The sequence below is a fragment of the Odontesthes bonariensis genome, chromosome 5, assembly GCF_027942865.1.
Source record: "Odontesthes bonariensis isolate fOdoBon6 chromosome 5, fOdoBon6.hap1, whole genome shotgun sequence".
Classification (NCBI taxonomy): Eukaryota; Metazoa; Chordata; class Actinopteri; order Atheriniformes; family Atherinopsidae; genus Odontesthes; species Odontesthes bonariensis.
The window spans coordinates 37,321,164-37,347,311 of record NC_134510.1 but is presented as its reverse complement, the minus strand read 5'-3'; the positions used below and the strand labels follow the sequence as shown (position 1 = coordinate 37,347,311).

Here is a 26,148-nt window from a genome sequence, read left to right as displayed (position 1 = left end):
CTACATTTTGAATACTTTTAATTTTTTTTATTATTATTATTATTAATAATGTATGTGTATAATTACTTATTTATTTTTATTATTTTCATTATTTCATATTCATTGCACAGTAATTTGCTGACTACTGCGGTTTCAATGTATCTTTTTTAATCATTTAATTAATATTTTCTTTACTGCCATATGTTTTGGATGTTTAAATTGTTGGATGTTGTTATATTAACATGAAAAAACAATAAATATATGTTTAAAAAAACAAAAACGTAAGACTTTCCTGTTCACTGCATTTAATTAACTGATCTAATTGTATTGAAGGGCTTTGATTGATAACACTTTACCGTACGTCTTTGTTTTTAATGTCTTTTTGTTCCGTGAAGCAGTTTGAAATCCGCTATATAAATAAATATGTCCTGCCTTCAAAAAAGCTGTAATTCTTTCCCCCGTTTTTTTGGGTCCCTTTAAAGAAGATGTATCATCGCTCTGGAACGGTTTAGCCAACATTAATTGGGCCAACTAATTATCTTAGCTCAGTCGGAGGAAAAGAAGATATCATGCCTGGAAAGGTTTTCCACTGCTGACCTGTTCCATCAGAAGTAATTCCTAGCAGTTTTTCCTGGAACTTCTTCCACATCTACGTGGAAATGTAATGTCTCTTAAAGCTCATTAAAAAGTTCCTCTGAGGTTATGACCCCTCTGTGAAGCTATTTATTTCATGTGAAACAGAGCAGATTCTCAGACTTTTGCCAAATATGGTTTAATACTCTGACTAGAAAGTGTTTATTAAGTGTTTAGAAGTGTGTGTATTTAATTCTACCTAAGTAAACCTGTGTAAATACACATTTTACATGCAGAAAGTTAGGAAAACCGTACGTGTAACAAAGACTATTAACACTCAAATGTTCAACTGAGCTTCTGAACTGAGACAGTGAGTCAAAACAAAGCTGGTTTAAATTTCATTAAACACGTCTGCTCTGTTTCTAAAATCTAAAATGTCCAAGTGTCAGCTGTAAAAAGACAATAATAACACACGATAGATGCATGAGTCCACAAATCCTTTATTTCTCAACAGAAATGCAGTGGGTCTTATCATTGATCATCAGCTGGAGCGCATGCTCGGCATCAGGACTCAGTTAGCGCACGCAGCATCAGCAAGCTGCTGGTTTAAAGAAACAAAACCCATCACAACAGTTTCATTTGTGGGTTTAAATGTCTCAGATTTTCTGCACGGGTTATAGATAATATAATGAGAGAGAATGAGATAATGAAAATTATTTAATTTGTTGGTGGGAGTGCAAGCTGCATATTTTGAATACTTTTATTATTTATTATTATTATTATTATTTATGTATGTGTTTAATTACTTATTTATTTTTATTATTTTCATTATTTCATATTCATTGCACAGTAATTTGCTGACTACTACGGTTTTAATGTATCTTTTTTAATCATTTAAATAATATTTTCTTTACTGCCATATGTTTTTGATGTTTAAATTGTTGGATGTTGTTATATTAACATGAAAAAACAATAAATATATGTTAAAAAAAATGTAAAAAAACAATCAATCAATCTTTATTTATGTAGCGCATTTCATACCACAGGCAACTCAATGTGCCATAAGAATTTCCTGTTAAAGATCCAATAAACCGCAGTAATTAGTCAGCAATTTTTCTGCACGGGTTATAAATAATATCGCAGGTTCTGTTTCACCTTTGACCTTTATTGAAGAGTGTTTTTTTGAAAGACTGAAATTGGTTTCCAGCTATATCTATCCACCCCTCATGTTCAATCATTTCGAACCGCCATCACCTAACCATGTATTTTGGCACCTGACGTTGCCATGGAGCTCCAAGCTCCACCTCAGGGCTGTGGGCGAAGGAGGCCCCTGGGCTCCTGGGCTCCTGGGAAATGATGCAATCAGATGTTCTTGCAGCAGGCCTTCTTCTCCTCTGTGTTTTTTGCTTCCGAGTTGTTCAGGGACACTGCTTTAATGGAGCCTCGGACCACCTCCTTGCTGCTCACCTTCTTGTGTATCTCTGCGGCATGAAAACGACACACGTCACACATCAGAAAAAGACCTTTAGGACCAAAGTAACCACTTGTGTACCAGTTAGAGGGGTTCTTTCCTCATCCAATCAAATTACTGCTCTGGGACTTTGTCGAGAGTTTGCCATGAGCTGGTGGATCTAAATAATACTGAATTCAGGGTCACAGGATGCGTCTTTCTGGCTGCATGTTTACTGTAAAAATGAGCACACATAAAGGTAAAATGTGCACTTGTATTACACGTGTTTGGAAAGTAAAGACGGGGACATCCAGTCATATCAGCAAAAGTAATATAAAAAATATACTATATATATATATATATATATATATATATATATATATATATATATAAAATATTATAATAATAAAATAAAGTAATAAATGTAAAAAATGTAAAAATTATGGCACCAAACAGACCAGGCCAAATTCCTTGTGATGTAAAAATTACTTGGCAATAAAACCTTTTCTGATTCTAAAAAAAACAATGAAATTACCTGCTAAGACGCTGTTGAATGCTGCTTCCACGTTAGTAGATTCCAAAGCAGAAGTCTCCAGAAACAGCAGGCCTTTCTTCTCTGGACAACACCAAAAAAAAGTTGTGTTTAATTCCAATTCGTCACATCGTGTCACAAGTTGCTAAATTTCACAACTGATCCTGGAATGTTACATACAACATCAAGGAATGCATCTTTACACTGGAAAAAATGCCCCTCCAAAAATAAGTAAAAAAACAACAAATAAAAGACGTTTTTGCTTGAAATAAGCAAAAAAAATCTGCCAATGGAACTAGTGAAAATCGGCTTGTCAAGATTTCATGAAATAAAATGTAAAATTTAGGACTTTTGAGTTAAAAGTGATCTTGAAATTAGCTTAAAAACCTCTTCAAGTGAAAAAAAAGCTTGTTTCATGTGAAATATGACTCAAAACAAGATGTTTTCAAGACGTTTTCACTTAACAAGATATTCAAGATATATTGTATTAAAACAAGTCCCTATATCTGTCTGAAATGGTACTTGTTAGGCAATTGTTTTATATCAAGTGTAATGAGATACTCAATGAGACAAATATACTTGGTAAGATTTAGATTTTTTCCAATGTACTGAAGAGGTGACGATTCATGGAGTAAGTTTGTACCTGCGAAGTCTTTAGCCTCCTCTATGGGCACGGATCTCTCTGACTCCAGGTCTGTCTTATTGCCCACCAGCATTACCACGATGTGGGGGTCGGCGTGGTCATACAGCTCCTTCAGCCAGCGCTCCACGCTCTCATAGGTCAGGTGTTTGGTGATGTCATAGACCAGCAGGGCTCCCACTGCGCCTCTGTAGTATCTGTTAGGGGGAAACTGCATTAAGTCAACCTCATGAACCAGAGATGGGGACTCGAGTCACTGTGACTTGGACTCGAGTCGACTTGAGTCGCTGTTTTGAAGACTTGTGACTTGACTTGACTAAAAATACAAGACTTGAGACTCGACTCGGACTTGGAAGTTAAAGACTCTGCACTTGACTTGAGACACGATGACTTGAGTGTTAAGCATCTAGCATAACTTCGAACTTTGTTCGTCATCTGAAGATCCATTCTGACCAGTGAGCGCTTGTCATATTCGCTAATATTATCCTGTTAGCCTAGTTGGTAGTTAGCTAACGTTAGCTTGATATGATACGGGGTGGGGGTGGGGGACAGTTACTTATATCTTGTCTTATAACTTTATTAAGATCAGATTCTGCAGGTAAAATTGCAATAATAAGGTGACTTGACTTGACCAAGAAAAGTTACTTGGGACTTACTTGAGACTTGAAAGCTATGACTTGAGACTTACTTGAGACTTGAAAGCTATGACTTGAGACTTACTTGAGACTTGAAAGCCAAGACTTGAGACTTACTTGAGACTTGAAAGCTAAGACTTGGGACTTACTTGAGACTTGAAAGCTAAGACTTGAGACTTACTTGAGACTTGAAAGCCAAGACTTGAGACTTACTTGAGACTTGAAAGCTAAGACTTGGGACTTACTTGAGACTTGAAAGCTAAGACTTGAGACTTACTTGAGACTTGAAAGCCAAGACTTGAGTCTTACTTGAGACTTGAAAGCTAAGACTTGGGACTTACTTGAGACTTGAAAGCTAAGACTTGAGACTTACTTGAGACTTGAAAGCTAAGACTTGGGACTTACTTGAGACTTGAAAGCTAAGACTTGAGACTTACCTGAGACTTGAAAGCTAAGACTTGAGACTCACTTGAGACTTGAAAGCTAAGACTTGAGACTTACTTGAGACTTACTTGAGACTTGAAAGCTAAGACTTGGGACTTACTTGAGACTTGAAAGCTAAGACTTGAGACTTACTTGAGACTTGAAAGCCAAGACTTGAGACTTACTTGAGACTTGAAAACTAAGACTTGGGACTTACTTGAGACTTGAAAGCTAAGACTTGGGACTTACTTGAGACTTGGAAAGCTAAGACTTGAGACTTACTTGAGACTTGAAAGCTAAGACTTGGGACTTACTTGAGACTTGAAAGCTAAGACTTGAGACTTACTTGAGACTTGAAAGCTATGACTTGAGACTTACTTGAGACTTGAAAGCTAAGACTTGGGACTTACTTGAGACTTGAAAGCTAAGACTTGAGACTTACCTGAGACTTGAAAGCTAAGACTTGGGACCTACTTGAGACTTGAAAGCTAAGACTTGAGACTTACTTGAGACTTGAAAGCTAAGACTTGAGACTTACTTGAGACTTGAAAGCTAAGACTTGGGACTTACTTGAGACTTGAAAGCTAAGACTTGAGACTTACTTGAGACTTGAAAGCTAAGACTTGAGACTTACCTGAGACTTGAAAGCTAAGACTTGGGACTTACTTGAGACTTGAAAGCTAAGACTTGAGACTTACTTGAGACTTGAAAGCTAAGACTTGAGACTCACTTGAGACTTGAAAGCTAAGACTTGAGACTTACTTGAGACTTGAAAGCTAAGACTTGGGACTTACTTGAGACTTGAAAGCTAAGACTTGGGACTTACTTGAGACTTGAAAGCTAAGACTTGAGACTTACTTGAGACTTGAAAGCTAAGACTTGGGACTTACTTGAGACTTGAAAGCTAAGACTTGAGACTTACTTGAGACTTGAAAGCTAAGACTTGGGACTTACTTGAGACTTGAAAGCTAAGACTTGAGACTTACTTGAGACTTGAAAGCTAAGACTTGAGACTTACTTGAGACTTGAAAGCTAAGACTTGAAACTTAGTTGAGACTTGAAAGCTAAGACTTGAGACTTACTTGAGACTTGAAAGCTATGACTTGAGACTTACTTGAGACTTGAAAGCTAAGACTTGGGACTTACTTGAGACTTGAAAGCTAAGACTTGAGACTTACCTGAGACTTGAAAGCTAAGACTTGGGACCTACTTGAGACTTGAAAGCTAAGACTTGAGACTTACTTGAGACTTGAAAGCTAAGACTTGAGACTTACTTGAGACTTGAAAGCTAAGACTTGGGACTTACTTGAGACTTGAAAGCTAAGACTTGAGACTTACTTGAGACTTGAAAGCTAAGACTTGAGACTTACCTGAGACTTGAAAGCTAAGACTTGGGACTTACTTGAGACTTGAAAGCTAAGACTTGAGACTTACTTAAGACTTGAAAGCTAAGACTTGAGACTTACCTGAGACTTGAAAGCTAAGACTTGAGACTTACTTGAGACTTGAAAGCTAAGACTTGGGACTTACTTGAGACTTGAAAGCTAAGACTTGGGACTTACTTGAGACTTGAAAGCTAAGACTTGGGACTTACTTGAGACTTGAAAGCTAAGACTTGAGACTTACTTGAGACTTGAAAGCTAAGACTTGAGACTTACCTGAGACTTGAAAGCTAAGACTTGGGACTTACTTGAGACTTGAAAGCTAAGACTTGAGACTTACTTGAGACTTGAAAGCTAAGACTTGGGACTTACTTGAGACTTGAAAGCTAAGACTTGAGACTTACTTGAGACTTGAAAGCTAAGACTTGGGACTTACTTGAGACTTGAAAGCTAAGACTTGGGACTTACTTGAGACTTGAAAGCTAAGACTTGGGACTTACTTGAGACTTGAAAGCTAAGACTTGGGACCTACTTGAGACTTGCACATGTGTGACTTGGTCCCATCTCTGTCATGAACCTCCATGAGCTCAGTGCACAAAGTGAGAAAACCATGAATGTTGCTCTTGAAAGACTGAAGTTTATTCTCATTGCAATGCCACGGTAGTTGTTCATGATATACGAGTGATCATCTGTGAGAATAAAGAGTAAAAATAAAGCTAACGTTACTCTTTAAACGTGAGGAAGCCATGTTAGGTAATGAGGCTCCTCTGACTCGCAGATTAAATAGATTTGCACCTTAACTTCACGCTTCGCTGATGCCAACCACATTCTGCTTGGTATTCCATATCTGCTTTGCTCAGATTTAAAGCTCCTGTGAAAAGTAGAGTGCACGACACGTTTATGGGATCGAGGTTGTTCACAAAGCGAATACAATAACCAGTTTGTCTGCCCGTTTGTTGTTTTTAAAGCTCTACCAGTCCATGCTCAGTCCTTCACAGTGATGATTCACTTCGCTTCTTTTCTGTGGGGCAGTTATTTCAGGAAATGTGACGTACGGTCTCATAAAACTGAGCAGCAGACATATAATTAGCGCCACCTATTAGCGCTTACGTGCAAATTGACACAGAAAATCAACCAGTCAGTGGGGTCACATGGCACTGAAAGGATCAGATAATTGGCTAAATTACAATAAGAATGAGTTGAGTAAAGGTAATTCTCCTTGGATATATGGCGGTGAATGAATGGGATCATAGGCACAAAGCGTGTCACAGGTGGCGCTGTACCCATTCCAACTACTCCGGACTATAGAGCGCACCTGAATATAAGCCGCACCCTCTAATTTTAAAAAGAAAATCCATTTTGTACTTGTATAGGCCGCACCGGATTATAAACCGCGGATGTCCACATTGTAATATAAGATATTTACACTGAAAGAAGTTAGAGGATTTTTAAAATTTTAATAAAATGTGTATGGTAACGTGAAGAGATACATACTGCAAATGCTTTTTTCCCCAACAGTGCCGGTAACATGGTTTAAACTTAAATATCTATCGGTAACGCACTAATACGTGGCGTTAACTAGGGATGGGAATTGATAAGATTTTTACGATTCCAATTCCATTTTCGATTCTGCTTAACGATTCGGTTCTTTATCGGTTCCCTTATCGATTCTCATTTGGAGAAAAAGGACAACAAACCGGTCGATCAGCATCAACTTTGTTTAGTTTAGAAGTAACACGAGTCATGACCTTACAAACCCAACAACGGCGAGGTCCACAATCAAACTTTCGAGTGTTTGTACCGCTTGGGCGCCATGTTTACTGTTGGCTGCTGGCTGCGCTGGACTCGCCACGCAACGTTGAGTGGTGACGTCATTCGCGCCCACTGGAATCGATAAGGGAATCGTTTGCAAAATCGCCAAACGATTCCAAGGAATTGAAACGCTGGGAACCGGTTCTCAACAAGAACTGGTTTTCGATTCCCATCCCTAGTCTTAACCCGATCCGATCCAATTCTTAGTCAGATTAAGGTGTCTACATGCACTTAATAACTCAGTCTGGTTGTAATTTAGCCAATAATCCGATCCTTTCAGTGCCGTGTAACCTGTGATTGCAGACCAAAAGTAAATGCAGCATTGAGCCTCCTGATTCCTTTGTTGGTGAACGATGGATAAATGAGCCACTTTATAACTCTGACGATCTGCCTCTACGACAGGCTTCCTCTCTGTCTGTTTTTAAATCCTATCTTAAAACACATCTCTTCTCCTTGGCTTTCGACACAATGTGAGATGTTGAATGTATAATTACTATTTTTAGTATTATTATTGTTTTAAATTATATAGCTGTTTTATGCCTTTTATTTTATTCCGGTATTTTATTCTTTTAATTTCGTTGTTTTTTTGTTTTTGTTTGCTAATTTCTGTGCTTTATAAATAAAATTGGATTGGATTGGATTGGATTGGATTGGATTGGACTTCCTGCCGTGTGCCTCGATCTGAAAGTATCTGACTGCTGTGACCAAAAATGATGCCATAAGAGCTGCACCAAAACAACTAAATGGCTCATAAGATAGGGTGATTTCCAACATAAGTGACCCGTTTAATGTCTGACATAAAAAAATAAATGAATAACTGCCTTATTGGGAATAACCGTATCCCCCTTTGGTCGGTTGAAAAGTGATTAATTAGTGGCCTTTGCTCTGAAGTTGTGAACTAATCAATACTTTGCTCACAATTGCATTTGTGCTCCCCTCCTCCAGCAGGATAATTAATTCCGCTTTAATAGGTTTTAGCTGCTAAATGGGAAATTCCATGGGAGTGAGAATCTGCATACTGGAATAAGTCTGTAAGTAATTACTCAAAAGCCAGGCAAGACAAGAAAAGAGCTAATCCAGCCGTGCGGCATATCCTCAGATTCCTCCGTGTCGTAAAAAAGAAAACTGACATGGCTCTATTGTTTCAAAACAAGTTTCCAACGTTAATCCTTTTAGTTTAATTAAAAAAAAAACGAATGAATTCAGATAGAGCAGAGGCCCGCTGAGCGCTGGCTGTGTTCAAACGGAGGCCTCGCACTCCCACAAACTGGATTCTGGAGCCCCGCCGCGTGGACTGAGAAAAGAAACGACTGGAGACAGGAATGTGCCGGCGGTTTTTCAGGTAATGTTGGACGAACCCGAGGCTCGGGGCCTGCCTTTGCCTGTGTTTTGGCTGATCACAGCACCTATCTCAAGACGCCGACACACAAGTTTGCTCAACAACCGTGGCGCAAGAGAACGAACTTTCTGTGTGTGTCAGTTTAAAAGTGCAAAAAGGCTTAAGAAATGCAATGTGGGAAAGTCGGATATTTCTGCCTCACGTTGCATCGCACAGGTTCTTTTGTCACAACACAATTATGCAATGCCAGCCCACAAACAGCCCACAAACAGCCCTCAAACAGCCCTCAAACAGCCCTCAAACTACCTCCAGATACTACTCCAGATACTACTCCACATACTACTCTTCATACTGTAGATCTGTAGATTTGTATATAGCTGATGTTTATTAGGGACCGAGCAGTGAAACTGCAAGGACCCTATTGTATCTGTAAGGTTTATTATTCTTTCTTTCTTTCTTTCTTTCTTTCTTTCTTTCTTTCTTTCTTTCTTTCTTTCTTTCTTTCTTTCTTTCTTTCTTTCTTTCTTTCTTTCTTTCTTTCTTTCTTTCTTTTTATTCTTTGCAAAAGGTGCTCAAACTCATGAAATTTTGCAAGCGCCACGTGCCAGTCAACGACAAGAAAGAATCTAAACTTTATATTTTTGGGAGTCGCTCATTGATGCTTAAAAATGGTCCCCGCAAGAGGATTAGTTTCGCGTGGGATGACGAAATTCGGTACACTCATTCATCATGCCCAGACGCACAAAAAAGTCTCTTACCGTCATGATCCCATGCCCACAGGAAGGCGGCCATTTTGGATGGAAGTTGCGTTTTGGTGCCACTTTTGCCCGATTCCACGCCTTGCATATGATCAAACTTGTCTGACAGATTTAATTCTCTATTTTTATTCTATTCTATTTGCTTGTTTTTACTTTAATTGTTTACATATCTTTTATACTGTACGCTGTTGCAACACAATAATTTCCCAAATTGGGATGAAAAAAGTGACTTTTTGCTGAAGTAAACGTCATAATTTCTACCTTGTATTTTTAAGATTCAGTAAGAACTAGAGCTTCTTAAGTAAATTAAAACATTTTATTAACGTAATACATGAATTATGGGGGGAGAGTAAGTTTTACTTAGGTTTCCTCATACAATTTAAATGTTTAATAGTTGTATGTACATAAACCTAGAAATACTACATAAACTTTACTCTGAAAGTGTATCGTTAAAATCTACTAAGTTACTTCATAACAGCAAATACTACAGATATATCAAATTTACTTAAAACTATGAGTAAAATGATGTTCCTGCCTATGAAAAACAAGTAGACTTTACTTCATTTGTTTAAATAAATATAACTTCAAACTTAGATGTAATTAAGTAAATGTTACTTAATATCTTCAAAACTGTTATATTTTATGGTAAGTAAAATTTACTTGATATTGCAGCATTAAATATTACTTAAATCATTTGAGTGCAAATACTTACAAAGGGTTTTTAAGTAAATCTTACGAGTTGTTTTTTTCAGTGAAGTAACACGTTAAAATAGAGAAATCGAGCAGGTGTGCAAAGATACATTTATGTGTGAGATGGGGCTTTTACTTTGTGATGAAAGGTTGGTGCTAAATTGTGTCAGACCTGCTGTGTGAGGCCGGCTTTGTGGTTCCCACGAGGTCTGCGGGACGTTAATTCTGTCACCTGCACCTGTCTGCGAGAGGTTTCCTGCACATGGCGGCGTTCGGCCCAAAAGTTTAACTGTGCAGGAAGCAGCTTTTTCATCTTTAAAGTAGCTCAATGGCTGTAATTTGACCTTATTTTATCATCCTCTGTTCCCACTCAGAAGGGATTCAACTCAGAAGCTTTTTAGGTGGAGGCTCTGCACCTCGTTTCTATGTAAATGTGTGTTGATCCCTAAAAAAAGCATGTTCTTTTTCAGATGGATTAAATTCAGTTGACCAATGGAAGAAGCTAATGTTAGCAGTTTATTTTCCATCCACTTGGGGAAGTAGTCCGGCCCCGAGAACCTTCAGGAGGCGTCTAGGTGCGATGAAAAATGAAGGAAACTAGCAGCGAAAGCCGTCTTAAAAGGACAATCGTGACACCAAATGTTATGAGAAGCTGCGTTCGGAAGTATTTTGGATTTCACACCATAAATAGTTAAGCAAATAACAATGGTAGCAGCTGTCAGGATGTCGAGGATAGCTGACGAGGATATCCAGTCAAACTCAAACCCCAGCTGGTGGAGGCGGATGGCCACCCTTCCTGAGTCTGGTTCTGCCAGAGGTTTCTTCCTGTTCAAAGGAGTCGTTTCTCTCCACAGTCGCCTCAGGCTCAGGATGGGAGATTGGACTGAAGACAAGTTTCGGTGCAACCTGTTGGTTTCCTTAGCTAGGAAATTGTTTTTGAATTGGCTCTATATGAATGAATTGGATTATTTTGAAAATAATTATGATTACAATGAATTGAATTCCAATTGGCTTGAATTGGACTTTAATATTTAAGTGCCTTGAGATGACATGTGTTGTATTTGGCACTATAAACTGAATTTAATTGAATTTAATTGAATTGAATGAGAAGCTGTGTTTGGAAGTATTTTGGATTTCACCCCATAAATAGTTAAGAAAATAACAATGATAGCAGCTGTCCAACTCGATGAGTAACCATCAGATCAGGTTGTTTTGAGGGGAGACTGCTGGAGAAATCGCTGTTCTCCAAGCCCCCCCCCCCTCCCCCTCCACAAGATCCTGGACCGTTGACCAATTAAATGCTCATGCATAGAGAGCTTTGGCGCAGCTGACCCATTTTGTCTTATGAATAGAAGCCAGTGTGCATCCCAGTGGGTTCGGTCACATGGACACAGCTGCAATAAATTCAGCTTGACCCACCCGGCATCAACTCTGACCTCAAACGCAGCAGAGAGCCCCCGTGGAGGCTTCCCTTCAGCTGATACGATCTAACCCTAACCCCCCCAAAGAAAGGGAAGGCGCTGACATTTGGGGAAAGAGTTGGATTAGCAAAAACACAAGAAGCAGATGGTAGAAGGTAGAAAAATCTGCCTAACAGCAACTTAAAAAGCTTTTTCTGAAGCTACAGGTCCTTTCCAGGGGACACTATGTGAGGTGCTGGATACATTTTCAGACACATACAGCACAAACACGGCTGAGACTCACGCAGAAGTGATGGCCCGGTATCGCTCCAGGCCGGCCGTGTCCCAGATCTGGGCCTTGATGGTGAAGCCGCTGAGCTGCAGCGTCCGTGTGCTGAACTCCACGCCGATGGTCGTGCGACTGTCGTGGCTGAACTCGTTTTTAGTGAAGCGGGACAGCAGGTTGCTCTTTCCAACCCCGGATTCTCCGATCAGAACCACTGCAACACACACAGAAGCAGGTCAGCAGAGTTCTTTCAGGGCTTTTTGGATTTGGGCTTGGCTGTTGCGAAACTAAACCAACTCATTACCTTTCTCAATAAAAGCATTTAGTCTGGGTGTGTCTTTGTTAGTTATCCCGTAGTGTTAGTGGTCTGAGTCTGAGCTAATTACACTCTTAGGTAATATCCTAATTATAAATGAGCTAACTGCTTAAAGGGACAGTTCGCCTCTTTTGACATGAAGCTGTATGACATCCCATATCAGCGACATCATTTATGAACATCTTCTTACCCCCTGCTGTGTCCTGTGAGCAGAGTTCCAGCCTCGTTTTGGTGTTGATGAAGGTAGTCCGGCTAGTTGGCTGGGGTTTAAAAAATAAAGCGTTTTGCTTCTCAAAACAATATGCGTTCAACAGAGTAATACATTTGCATCACAAAATCGTTCTCCAGGAAAAAGTCAGACCTCACAATCTCTTGGCCCTATTTTCTCTCCCTTCGTATCACTGCCTGCTGCTTTTTGCTGCTCGGTCTGCACTTCGGTCTGCACGGTCTACACAGCAGGCAGTGATACGAAGGGAGAGAAAATAGGGCCAAGCGATTGTGAGGTCTGACTTTTTCCTGGAGAACGATTTTGTGATGCAAATGTATTACTCTTTTGAACGCATATTGTTTTGAGAAGCAAAACGCTTTATTTTTTAAACCCCAGCCAACTAGCCTGTTAGCCTGTTAGCCTTCAGTTATCAGGCCCCTCTCTGTGGAATAAGCTGCCAGTAAATGTCCATGGAAGCAGACACCCTTTCTACCTTTAAGACCAGGCTTAAAACTTTCCTTTCTGATAAAACTTATAGTTAGGGATGGCTCAGGTGACCCTGAAACATCCCATAGTTAAGCTGCTATAAGCCCAGCCTGCTGGGGGGGGCCTCATCTGCCACACCTTTCCTCACTTTACTCTCTTTTTCCCCCGTTTAATTTCTCAAATGATATTATGTACATGTGACATTATTTTGGTCATTAACTAGTGTTTCCCTGTTCCAGCAGGTATCCTTTGAATGGTGTTACAGGGTTTTTTCCCCTCTTTTCTGTCCTCTCTAACCCCAGCTGGTGGAGGCAGATGGCCACCCTTCCTGGTTCTGGTTCTGCCAGAGGTTTCTTCCTGTTCAAAGGGAGTCGTTCCTCTCCACAGTCACCAAGACAAGTTTCGGTGCAATCTGTTGGTTTCCTTAGCTGGGAAATTGTTTTTGAATTGGCTCTATATGAATGAATTGGATTATTTTATGAATAATTATGATTACAATGAACTGAACTCCAATTGGCTTGAATTGGACTTTAATATTTAAGTGCCTTGAGATGAAATTTCTTGTATTTGGCGCTATATAAATAAAACTGACTTGAATTGAATTGAACTGAATTGAATTAAACTTGAATTGAATAGCCGGACTACCTTCGTCAACACCAAAACGAGGCTGGAACTCTGCTCACAGGACGCAGCAGGGGGTAAGAAGATGTTCATAAATGATGTTGCTGATATGGGATGTCACACAGCTTCATGTCAAAAGAGGCGAACTATCCCTTTAAACTCCAGCATGGAGAGCAAATCATTCATATAATTAGGTACAAATAATCATTACTAATAAGATAATTGTCAAAAAAGGAAGTAAAATGTGAGCACATCCAGCCAGAAGGTCATCTACTTCTCTTTTAACATAGTGTGTGTGTGAGTGCATGGGATCTTCTCCAGTTCCACTTATTTTATATTATGGTTTATCTTTTGTTTCATATGAGGTAAGCGAGCGGACCTCCTTAAAAAAAACTGAAAACTTTGAGACGGAAAAAACTGTCACAAGCCGACCTTTGTTTCTGGAAACGAAAAGGTCCAAATCAGGTGGAACGAGTTCAGCTGCTACTTCCTTTTCTCTTGGTCAGGTGAACCTACCTGCTGGGTAAACAGGGTAAAACAAACACCCCCCTCCTCGACTCTTCAGTGACTAATGTTTGGGTTTCAGCTATTAGTGTCTGACTCAAAGGGAGGAAAAGGCTTGGCTTAATTGGCGCAGTTAGGAGAGTATGACCACACGGTGACAACACTGGGAGAGGAATCCTGCACAGGTGGAGGAGATAAAGCCGAAGCTTAGTGAAGGGGTGTCTAATGGCTAATGGCGCAACTTCTTATGACATTTCAAAACCCTTTAATTGTGGAATTTGGGTGTGATGGGACTTAGAAGATTATTTGTGGATCTGGTCAAATTCAGAACGACACAATTAATGTACAAAGCAAGAAATGATCTATTGCCAAAAAAACATACAAGGCATGTTTAGTGATAAGGAGGAGGGATATAATCTAAATTTAAAGAAACCAAAGGTCCGAACAAATATGAAAAGCATGTGCGTATCGAGCTGTGGGGGGGCTCTGTGAAACAGTCTGGAGACAGAAATAAAACAAAGTGCGAATATAATTCTGTTTAAAAAAAAGGTACAAAAAATGTTTTTAAACAAGTACATGGAAGAGGAAGGACGATGAGGGATAAATATATGAATAGAATAGGGTTAATTGTTATATTGTCATTTAATTAGTATATGGTATATATATATATATATATATAAAAGCATTAGATATCTCAGGTTCATCCCGTCTGCATTGACATAAAAGCCAACATAAATGTCAGAATTGCTGCATTTTTGTTTATTTCTACTTGTTTTTTCCCCCACACCTCTCCGATTTGCCCTGATGTGATGTTTTACCTGTGGCATGTCATCATTTGTCACAGTCTGTGTCACCCGGGAGGACCATTTTTTTACCCAAATGTCAAAGAAAAACTGGGACACATAATACAATGAAGAGCATCTCGACTTAATAAGAAGCAGTTGTTCAGTGGGGTGTCATTACACACCAGCTTTGTAGGTCAGGACAGTGAAAATGAACCGCATGTTCTCAGTGGATAAGGGTACATCTTTATATTTCTAAAGGTTAGAGTTGCTGCGAAGTCTTAATCATTTGGACTTATCAGCACATAAATCTCAAGGCTTTGCCCATTAAGATATACAGAACTGGGTTGCTCCACAGCTATTACACAGATGGGGAAAGTAAGAGGGTAGTTTTTGGGTCACTTTTGGGGCTTCTAAGTTTAGTTTATACGTGCAGTTTGTGGTCGGCTGATAAAATGTTTTCTCACTGACGAAAAGAAACTGAATGGAACCATCTTAGGTCAGTATTTCATAAGTATAATGTAGGGCTGGGGGTTAACTCGTTATTATCGCGTTAACTCGTTAATTATTTAACGCCGATAAATACTTTATTGCGCATTAATGCAGGTTTTATTTTAAATTATTTTGTTTTTATTTTAGAAAGAATTTTTTTTTTTAAATTGGGGGCTTTTGTGCCTTTAATGGATAGGGAAGTTCAGAGAGACAGGAAGCAGGGGGCAGAGAGAGGGGGGAAAACACGCAGCACAGGGCTGTCTGAAGCAGGACTCGAACTGGGACCACCCCAGTTTTATTATTTATTTTATTTTGTAAAAGTCTGTTGCTCACAGGCTTTTATTTTGTAAAAGTCTGCTGCTGTCTGCTGTGGAACAGGAAAAGAAAGTAATCGGCGGATCCACCAAACCTGGAGAAGGGTACGGAACTTTTACTCGGCCATTTTCATTTTTAAAGTTCTTCCAGACGGCGGAGTCCACAGAACCAAAGTCATCTGTAAACACTGCCAAGTTGAATTGTCTTCTCAGCGTAGTAGTTCCAGTCTAAAATATCACTTAAAGGCAAAACACACAACTGATAGCAGCAAGTCATTCAAGGAAACAGACAGTGGAGCGAGGCTTCTACATAAAAACTACAGAAAGATGCTGATGTTAAAAGTGTGTTTGCACAACAAATGTTATGGCCCTTTCATTCATATGGCAGCACATTTAAAATAAAGCTAAATGCTAAAAGCTATACGCTACTTTTGGATTCAGTTTTGGATTTTGCGTACAAATGCGATTAATCAGGAAAATCATGTGATTAATTAGATTAAAAACTTTAATCGTTGCCCAGCCCTAGTATAATGCAGTGTTTTTACTAATGATTCTAAAGACTTTCTTTAGAATTTACTGCTTGTGAACCGTCTGATATCACCTGATCTTTATGTTAATCAGTGGTTTGAAATGTCCTCTGTAGACATTTCCATTCCTGTTTCGGGCTATCGAAGATGATCTGATATGATTTAACACCACGGCCACAAAACCAACCTCGCAGTGAGACTCTGCGGCGTCTAACAAATAACTTTGAAGCTTACACGACTGGAGAATCCTCAAAGTTTAGGATCGAATGTTTAACGACTTCTGGGAAGCGTTGAAGATGATCAAAGCTCCAGAGGTGGCAAATGTAAGATGGTTCTCTGAGCTGCTGTTTTCAGGAATCAGTCTCTGGGTTTACAAATCATTTGTTCACAGAACCTCAGACAGAGAAAAAATAAGATTCCCATGAACTCTTCTCACTGGAAAAAATGCCCCTCCAAAAATAAGTCAAAAAACAGCAAATACAAGACGTTTTTGCTTGAAATAAGCAAAAACAAATCTGCCAATGGAACTAGTGAAAATTGGCTTGTCAAGATTTCTTGAAAAAAGATGTGATATTTAGGACTTTTGAGATAAAAGTGATCTTGAAATTAGCTTAAAAACCTCTTCAAATGTAAAAAAAAAAGCTTGTTTCATGTGAAATATGACTCAAAACAATTTGTTTTTAAGACTTTTTCATTTAACAAGATATTCCAGATGTATTGTATTAAAACAAGTCCCTATATCTGGCTGAAATGGTACTAGTTAGGCAGTTGTGTCTTATATCAAGTGTAATGAGATACTCAATGAGACAAATATACTTGGTAAGATTTAGATTTTTTACAGTGTTTAACCTGAACGCTGAGAATATTTTACAGGTCGCTATCCTTTGACTTGTTTTCGGTTACTGTTCACAGTAGTGCAGCTGGATCTCTGTACCGCTTGTTTTCCAATGAGTAAGCTGCTTTTCCACCTTTTTCTCCTCCACCACTGAGTAACTTCTTAAGCAAACAACAGCCCCGGTTTCTATGGAAACACGAGGAAAGCGGCCTTCAGGTGCCTCATGTGTCTGGGATGTGTTGATCCTGAGGAAACCTGGAAGAACGTGGCTTAAATCTCTTCCCTGCGTTTGCTTTCGTGACCTTCAGGGCTGGAAATGTGACGGCTGCAGGTGCACGCCTAAAACACCCTGCTTCAAGGACACATTCATTCTGGTGGATTCACGTAAAAAAAGAACAACGCTTACAGTTTACATCGGTTCGTTAACCCTCCTGTTGTCCTGCGGGTCAAAAGTGAGCCACCACCATGTTTAGCTGTAGAAAAAATACCTTAAACTATCTTTTTCCAACTTGAAACGTTATGACTTTTCCTAAAGGGACCCCATCATTAGAAAAAGTCATACTTTATTTTTGTTCATGTTTCCATGTGGATTGTACACCACTAGAAAAAGTTCACTGTTTTTTTCTCTTTTAATATAATTAATTCAGAAGTAATTACTTCACATTTATATAATAGCAATAATAAACCTTTATTATGTAAAAGAAAACTGAGAAAACAAGAAAACTGTTGGTCCGACTGACATTTGGTTAGTGGTAAAAAAAAAAAAAAAAGTGTAATCCTGAAAACTGGTGATTGCCTTTTTGTATTGTGTAACAAAAAATACATGATAAAAAATGTATTGCATTGAGTTGAATAGATAAATAACAGGTGGTTTCATCATACAAAATAGATTTTGGATTTAAAATTCAATTAAGTTGCTTTATTTTTTATTTTTAGGACAAGGGGAGTAAACAGAATGTTAAGACCGCACAAGGGTTAAGTTGACTCAAAGCACCCGGTTAATTGATTCTATGCAAAAGTACAAGACGTTTAGGGTAAATGAGGAATGCTGGAGCTTTTCCTGAATGTTCTCTGAGCAGTGAGTGGAATGGGAAGGGTTAACATCCTGAGCAAACTCTATAGAAGTAGATTTCACTGATTAGCTTGACAGAGCTATCAGTGGATCGCTGGGTGGAAGGAACTCTGCACACGACCTGAAATGCTACAGTGAATGAATGGATTTAATTCATGGCTGCAGTTTATTTAACCTCTTTCAGATCAATATTAGGAAATAAATTGCTACGTTTCATAGATAATAAAGTGATTACGACCACGAGAATCCATAAAACAGTGGGCTGTGGGCAGCTGGCTTGTCTTCGCCCGGGAGCAAACAGCTACAGCTGGGATTTCATGAATTTTTGGGGAGTTCCAACATAACCGGCCAAGAATGAAATGTGATGTAATTACATCCCAATCAGTTACAGGTGTATTTATTCTGAACTGTATACCTGCTGTGGTTTTCAGTGAAATTTAAAGGGATAGTTCGCCTCTTTTGACATGAAGCTGTATGACATCCCATATCAGCAACATCATTTCTGAACATCTTCTTACCCCCTGCTGCGTCCTGTGAGCAGAGTTCCAGCCTCGTTTTGGTGTTGATGAAGGTAGTCCGGCTAGTTGGCTGGGGTTTAAAAAGTAAAGCGTTTTGCTTCTCTAAACAATATACGTTCAACAGAGTAATACATTTGCATCACAAAATCGTTCTCCAGGAAAAAGTCAGACCTCACAATCACTTGGCCCTATTTTCTCTCCCTTCGTATCACTGCCTGCTGTGTAGTTAAATAAATAAATAACTTATTAAATTAAATAAATTATAAATTATAAATAAATAAAATAAATAACTTATTAAATTAAATTAATTAAATTATTAAAGCGCTATTTTCTCTCCCTTCGTATTACTGCGTGCTGTGTAGTCCGTGCAGACCGAAGTGCAGACTGAGCAGTCCCCTGCTTCCTGTCACGTTCATCAGGTTTTCCTCATGTTTTTAGTTTTGTTCATGTGTTAGTCATGCCTTAGTTTTTAAGTCCATGTTTAGTTAAGTTTTGCCTTTGCTTTTTCCTCAGTCCCCACATTCTGCTGACATTACTTCACCATGTGCAATAACAATAATAATTAGCTACTGAGTAGCATTGTAAAGTCTGTTTACTGTTTATTGTATTTTTGTACATATTGAGATTTTTTTATTTTTACCCAATCTTATTCTTATTCATCTTTTCTTTTTTTTCTGTAATGAGAGCACTGCAACAAAGGAATTTCCCGCAAGGGATTAATAAAGTAATTCTGATTCTGATTCTGATTAGTCTCACTCACGTCACCTGTATTCATTGTCCCCAGCTGCACTCATTCAACAATCACCAGTTCAGTATTTAGTTTCCAGTTTTCCCCTTCAGTTTTGTGAATTCCTTCTCTGCATTCACCCTCCACGCCACGGTCATAGCAAGTCAAGTCAAGTCAAGTCAAGTCAAGTCAAGTCAAGTCAAGTCAAGTCAAGTCAAGTCAAGTCAAGTCAAGTCAAGTCTTTTTGTTTTCTCACAGTTTAGTTGTTGGCTCAGCTGCGCTTTGTTTTGACCTTGTTTTGAATGAATAAATCAGTTTGTTGGCAAACACTGTAACAGGCGCGGCTGTCGGCAGCAGGCAGTGATACGAAGGAAGAGAAAATAGTGCCAAGAGATTGTGAGGTCTGACTTTTTCCTGGAGAACGATTTTGTGATGCAAATGTATTACTCTGTTGAACGCATATTGTTTTGAGAAGCAAAACGCTTTATTTTTTAAACCCCAGCCAACTAGCCGGACTACCTTCATCAACACCAAAACGAGGCCGGAACTCTGCTCACAGGACGCAGCAGGGGGTAAGAAGATGTTCAGAAATGATGTTGCTGATATGGGATGTCATACAGCTTCATGTCAAAAGAGGCGAACTGTCCCTTTAAGATGATTCCTTCCTCAGACAGAAAGGCAGGAAAGGTTACTTTACTGAAATCTACAACTTAAAAAACTCAATTTATAGCTTTAACGTTGATTTAACCTCATTATAAATATTACAGAAAATGGTTATTTTCTGAGAACGCAATTCTCCAAAGAAGTATAATTTTTCTTTTTTAGATGACAAAAATGTAAATTCAGGCTTTGTGTTTCTCTCTGAATTGAAGATTTATGTAACTAATTTTTGCTTTAACATCAGACCAACAGAGACTGCTGTAACTCTCCTGCAGCCGTACACATAAACTCTATGAGATCATTCGACACGCTTTGGCCATCAAACACCCAGGAAACCAAATGTCAGTGTGAAAACAAAGCGAATGCACCAACATATCTGCAGCTGGATGATTTTGTTCCCTTCCTCAAAGCTCTGCCTTCCTGTAGTCTGAGTTGGTTCAAAGGGTCACACGAGGACGCTGACGCCGACTTCTGGAACAATGTCCTTTGGACAGACCAGACCAAAGTGGAGATGTTTGCTCAGAATGCACAGCAGCACGTTTGGAGGAAACCAAACACAGCATATCAGCACAAACACCTCACACCAGCTGTCAAGCACGGTGGTGGAGGGCTGATGATCTGGGCTGGTTCTGCAGCCACAGGACCTGGACACCTTGCAGCCATTGAGTCCTCCATGAACTCCTCTGGATACCATAAACATCCTCCGGGTAGCATAAACAAACGCTGCAAACCTCAATGAGCTGAAGCAGCATTTTAAATGAGAACGGGTCAAAATTCCTCCAAAAAGATGTGAAAACATCATTCAAATTACCGTTATATTTTACATTTACATGTGTAAAACCTTTTAGGCTGAAAAGAGAATGATGTGAGGTGTTATTTTTTAAAGAAGGGAACATTAACACTACTAATCGTGTCACTTTTTAATGCTCATAAACAGTTTTAAACCCAAAACTCTGTTTTCACTAAGAACACTGGAAAAAATGCCCCTCCAAAAATAAGTAAAAAAACAAATAACAAATAAAAGACGTTTTTGCTTGAAATAAGCAAAAAAAAATCTGCCAATGGAACTAGTGAAAATCGGCTTGTCAAGATTTCTTGAAATAAGATGTGATATTTAGGACTTTTGAGATAAAAGTGATCTTGAAATTAGCTTAAAAACCTCTTCAAATGAAAAAAAAAGCTTGTTTCATATGATATGTGACTCAAAACTATTTGTTTTCAAGACTTTTTCATTTAACAAGATATTGTGGAAGAGTGTGGCTGACCAAGGGGTCGTGGTGCTGGGGACGAAATCCCCGGGGACCCGCAGTGGCTGACCGTAGACCAGCTCTGCGGAGGAGGCCTGGAGGTCTTCCTTCGGCGCTGTCCTGATGCCAAGCATGACCCATGGGAGCTTGTCAGCCCAGGAACTGTCCTTCAGGCTGGCACGCAGGGAGGCTTTCATGGACCTGTGAAATCGTTCACAGAGGCCATTGCTCTGGGGGTGGTAGGCCGTGGTGCGGTGGAGTTTAACTCCCAAGCTCCCTGCGACAGCGTTCCAAAGCTCGGAGGTAAACTGAGCGCCACGGTCTGAGGAGATGTCTGAAGGGGCGCCAAAACGGGACACCCAGGTGCCAATAAATGCCCGTGCCACGTCCGCTGATGTTATGGATGACAGTGGAACAGCCTCTGCCCACCGTGTGGTCCTGTCGACCATAGTGAGTACATGAGTGTAACCCTGCGAGGGTGGAAGTGGGCCAACTAGGTCGATGCTGACGTGGTCGAAACGTTGTTCAGGCACTTGAAATTGTTCCAGTGGCGCTTTGGTGTGGCGGTGTACTTTGGCACGTTGGCACTCTACACAGGTGTTCGCCCAGTCCCTCACGTCCTTTTTAAGTCCGTGCCACACAAACTTTGCTGCCACCAGCCGTTGTGAGGCCTTGGTTTCCGGGGTGTGAGAGGCTATGGATGGCGTCGAAAACAGGCCGCCTCCACTTTGCAGGCACAACAGGCCTAGGGGAGCCCATAGAGATGTCGCAAAGCAGAGTGGTGCCAGCGTCGTCGAATGCCACATCCTGAAGCTGCAGCCCAGTAGCGGATGAACGGCAAGCCTGCACGTCCGGGTCTGTGGCCTGCTCCGTTGCCATGCTGCCGTAGTCCAAACCGAGGTGGACCGCCCCCGCAACAGCACGGGAGAGGCAGTCTGCAACCTGGTTGTGCTTCCCAGAAAGGTGTGCAATGTCCGTCGTGAACTCTGAGCAGGCAACAGCGGCAGCTGACTTACATCTCAGAGTTGAGTGACTTTGGACATGGCGAAGGTCAGAGGCTTGTGGTCCACAAAAACGGTGAACTGGCGTCCTTCCAGCAGTGAACGAAAGTGTCGGATGGCGAGGTACACTCCAAGTAGCTCCCGGTCGAAAGTGCTATACTTCCATTCACTGGGACGTAACTGCCTGCTGAAAAAGGCGAGAGGCTGCCAAGCATTACCCACCCACTGCTCGTAAACCGCACCGACCGCGTAGTCCGAGGCGTCCGTGGTAAGTGCGATTGGGGCAGAGGAGGCGGGATGGGCCAACATGGCAGCCTTAGCCAGGGCTGTCTTAGCGTCCACAAAAGCCTTGTCTCTTTCCGGGTTCCAGTCCACAGTGTGTTTAGGCTTGGCACCTTTCAGAGCCTCGTACAGGGGCCGCATGGTTTGGGCAGCCCTGGGGAGAAAACGGTGGTAAAAGTTAACCATGCCAAGGAACTCCTGTAAGGCTCTGACAGTGACTGGGCGTGGAAAAGTGGCGATGGCCTCCACTTTTGACGGAAGGGGAACAACCCCGTCCTTCGTGACTCTGTGCCCCAGAAAGTCTATGGTGGACCGACCGAACTCGCACTTGGCTGGATTGATGATGAGCCCGTGCTCGGTAAGTCGCTCGAACAGAGTGCGAAGGTGCGAAAGGTGCTCTGGAGGTGATGAACTGGCCACGAGGATGTCGTCAAGGTACACAAACAGAAAAGGCAGATCCCGTAACACAGAGTCCATGAGCCGCTGGAATGTTTGAGCAGCATTTTTGAGCCCAAATGGTGTGCGCAGGAACTCAAACAAACCAAACGATGTGATTACAGCTGTTTTTGGAATGTCGCGAGGGTGTACGGGCACATGATGGTATCCTCTGATCAGGTCCACCTTCGAAAACATGACCTTACCAGCCAGGTGCGCTGAAAAATCCTGGATGTGCGGCACTGGGTAGCGGTCAGGCGTTGTCGTGTCGTTGAGCCGTCGGTAGTCCCCGCAAGGACGCCAGCCCCCCCCTGGTTTGGGGACGAGGTGTAGGGGAGAGGCCCAAGGACTGTTGGAGCGTTGAACAATCCCCAGGCGCTCCATGGACTCGAACTCTGTCTTGGCTACGGCAAGCTTGTTCGGCTCGAGGCGTCGAGCGCGGGCGTACACAGGTGGGCCAGTGGTGTCGATGTGGTGCTCTACACCGTGCTTGGCTGTAGAAGAGGAGAAAGTGGGCTGGGTGAGTGCTGGAAACTCGGCGAGCAGCCGTTGGAAACTGTCCGTGACAGAGAGCAGGCTGGAGAGGTGTTCTGCGCCAGAGTCGCTGAGCGCGCAGGCATAAGAACAGAAAGTGACGGCGTCGATGAAGCGCTGATTTTTAACGTCCACTAACAGTCCAAATGCACACAAAAAATCTGATCCTAAGAGGGGAACAGCGACTTTGGCAGTCACAAAGTCCCAGCCGAAGCATTGGCCGTCAAAACACAGTTCAACATGCCTTGTGCCGTATGTACGGATAGGGCTTCCATTGGCGGCTTCCATGGGGGGGCCGTGGGTGTCAGCCACCACGTCCACCTGTGAAGCAGGAAGTAGACTCCGCTGTGCCACTGTGTCGCAGAGGAATCTCCGGCCGGAGATGGAGTCGTGGATGAAGAGCAGCCCGCCGGCATGGCCGACGCTCACGGCCACTAGTGAGCGCCGGCCTTGGCGTTTCCCGCTCCACTGAAGCTGCATGGAGAGCGGCATCGTTTGGCCTTGGGGCCAAACCTGGCATGGTAGTAGCACACACCTGAAGACTGCTGCCGACGCGGGGCTGCTGCTGCGATGAGCATGTGATCATCGGATATTTCTGATACAGCAACAGCACCAGCAGAGTTTCATACTTTCTCGTCAGAGGAGGACGTTTAAGAAGGCTCACTACTCTCGATGCCGCAGAACTTCCGAGAGCAGATACCACATAGTAGTATTTCGTTTCGTCGGCCGTTATCTGACGCAAGGCAAACTGTGCCTCAGTCTGAGCGAACCAGGCAGAAGAAGACGATTCCCAGAATTCGGGGAGCTTGAGAGACACAGCGTTTGCGGTCATGGCGATCTGGATACGTCCAGTAAACAAACGTCGGGGTCACCAGTGTGGAAGTTGCCTTTAGGCGAAAAGATGAGCCGAAAACTTCTCACATTAAGACTCTGTGAGTCGCGTTTATTCACTGACAAAAACTCCCAGTTCCAACTGACAAAAACTGACAGTTCCAACTGACAAAAACTGACAGTTCCAACTGACAAAAACTGACAGTTCCAACTGACAGCTCGCGCATCAACAGAACAGCTGTTATCATGAAACGTCACCGGATCTCTTAAAGAGACCGCAACTATTAAATGCATCATAACATTAAAGACGACGAACCAACAACATAACAGATAACAGAACACATATAAGAAAGTGAATTATGCCGTCAGTGTTGAGAGCACTACAATATTCCAGATGTATTGTCTTCAAACAAGTCCCTATATCTGGCTGAAATAGTACTTGTTAGGAAGTTGTGTCTTATATAAATGAGTGTATATATATAAATGTGTAATGAGATACTCAATGAGACAAATATACTTGGTAAGATTTAGATTTTTTCCAGTGAAAGCCTTAAAATCGGGCTCAAAATGAACATTCTTATCTGAACAATAAGTTGCATTGCACACGCTGAACAGGTCACTGCAGGATCCCTCAGCGCTGTAGTGATGCATCTCCTCACCTGAAGTAAAACACACATTTTCCAGCAGCTGACTCAGAGATTCAGACGGTTCACTGGAAAAAATCAAAGTCTTAGCAAGTATATTTGTCTCATTTGTAGTCAAAATATCTCGTTATACTTAATATAAGACACAACTGCCTAACAAGCACTATTTCAGCCAGATATAGGGACTTGTTTACAATACATCTGGAATATCTTAAGTGAAAAAGTCTTGAAAACAAATTGTTTTGAGTCATATTTCATATTAAACAAGCTTTTTTTTTTTACATTTGAAGAGGTTTTTAAGCTAATTTCAAGATCACTTTTATCTCAAAAGTCCTAAATATCACATCTTATTTCAAGAAATCTTGACAAGCCGATTTTCACTAGTTCCATTGGCAGATTTTTTTGCTTATTTCAATCAAAAACGTCTTTTATTTGTTGTTTTTTTTTACTTATTTTTGGAGGGGCATTTTTTCCAGTGTTCACGACGTGAGTCGAGCACCATTTATGACGCCTAGTTTGTTTATTCTGTTGACAGCAAGCACACTTGTTCCTGGAAACTGTGAAGTCAGTTATAAACTAGGAAGTATGATTTGACTATTACAACATGACACTTCCTAAAAGTTTTTTTCAGTAATGGTGTTGGAGGATCAGATGAAATAAAGAGGAGCAGGAAAACATGGACTCACCCTTAAAGACAAAGTTGTAAGCGTCACTCGACCCCATGTTCAGTCCATCCAGCAGCTGACTGCTGGGCCTCCTGTCTGATTGTGTGAGGGGACTCTGGACCAAACTCCTTTCTGAGGAGGAAAGCAGCTGCAGATCTGTTCTACCACATGGACACCAGTCTGCAGAATCTCTGCCCTTCACCACCCAAAACCTGCCTGAGTTGACAGAGACCTGACTTGTTTGAACAGGATGTGCAGAGCGTATCCAGGTTGTTGTGCTGCGGGGGGCGGGGCTTCAGTGGCAGGGGGCGGGGCGTGTCCTGGTAATGAGTTCAGTGCAGGGCAGGTTGGACAGGTGGGGTGAGTGGCAGGTAAGGCGCCCCCTGGTGCAGAAAGCAGGAACTGACCTGAAGAAGGAGTTCACTGAACCACATTCTTTAAAACCCTGGAAGCTGCGCTGCTCCGTTCACCACAATAAAAGAATTATATATATATATATATATATATATATATATATATATATATATATACATATATATTATATTAGA

At 41.1% G+C, this 26,148-nt stretch overlaps 1 protein-coding gene across 2 annotated transcripts; it reads right to left on the bottom strand.

Moving 5' to 3' along the window:
- Window positions 1–1,032: 1,032 nt before the first annotated feature.
- On the bottom strand, window positions 1,033–25,864 carry rab25b (RAB25, member RAS oncogene family b). Of its 2 annotated transcripts, none has more exons than XM_075466302.1 (5): window positions 25,622–25,861; window positions 11,918–12,113; window positions 3,178–3,371; window positions 2,538–2,618; window positions 1,033–2,033 (listed from the first exon to the last, which is right to left on the bottom strand). In XM_075466302.1, the coding sequence occupies exons 1-5, from the start codon at window positions 25,656–25,658 to the stop codon at window positions 1,915–1,917; spliced, it is 627 nt and encodes a 208-aa protein (XP_075322417.1). In that variant the 5' UTR covers window positions 25,659–25,861; the 3' UTR covers window positions 1,033–1,914. The 2 variants fall into 2 exon arrangements, with proteins under 2 accessions (XP_075322417.1, XP_075322418.1); XM_075466303.1 differs by lacking the exon at window positions 1,033–2,033 and adding an exon at window positions 2,042–2,237 and having other exon boundaries at window positions 25,622–25,864.
- Window positions 25,865–26,148: the final 284 nt, after the last annotated feature.

Coding starts and splice junctions, on each gene's coding strand:
- rab25b (XM_075466302.1), bottom strand. CDS start 25,658: ATGGGGTCGAGTGACGCTTACAACTTTGTCTTTAAGG. Junction 12,114..25,621: donor TTACAACTTTGTCTTTAAGG/GTGAGTCCATGT, acceptor TGTGTGTTGCAG/TGGTTCTGATCGGAGAATCC. Junction 2,034..2,537: donor ATTCAACAGCGTCTTAGCAG/GTAATTTCATTG, acceptor TTCATGCCGCAG/AGATACACAAGAAGGTGAGC.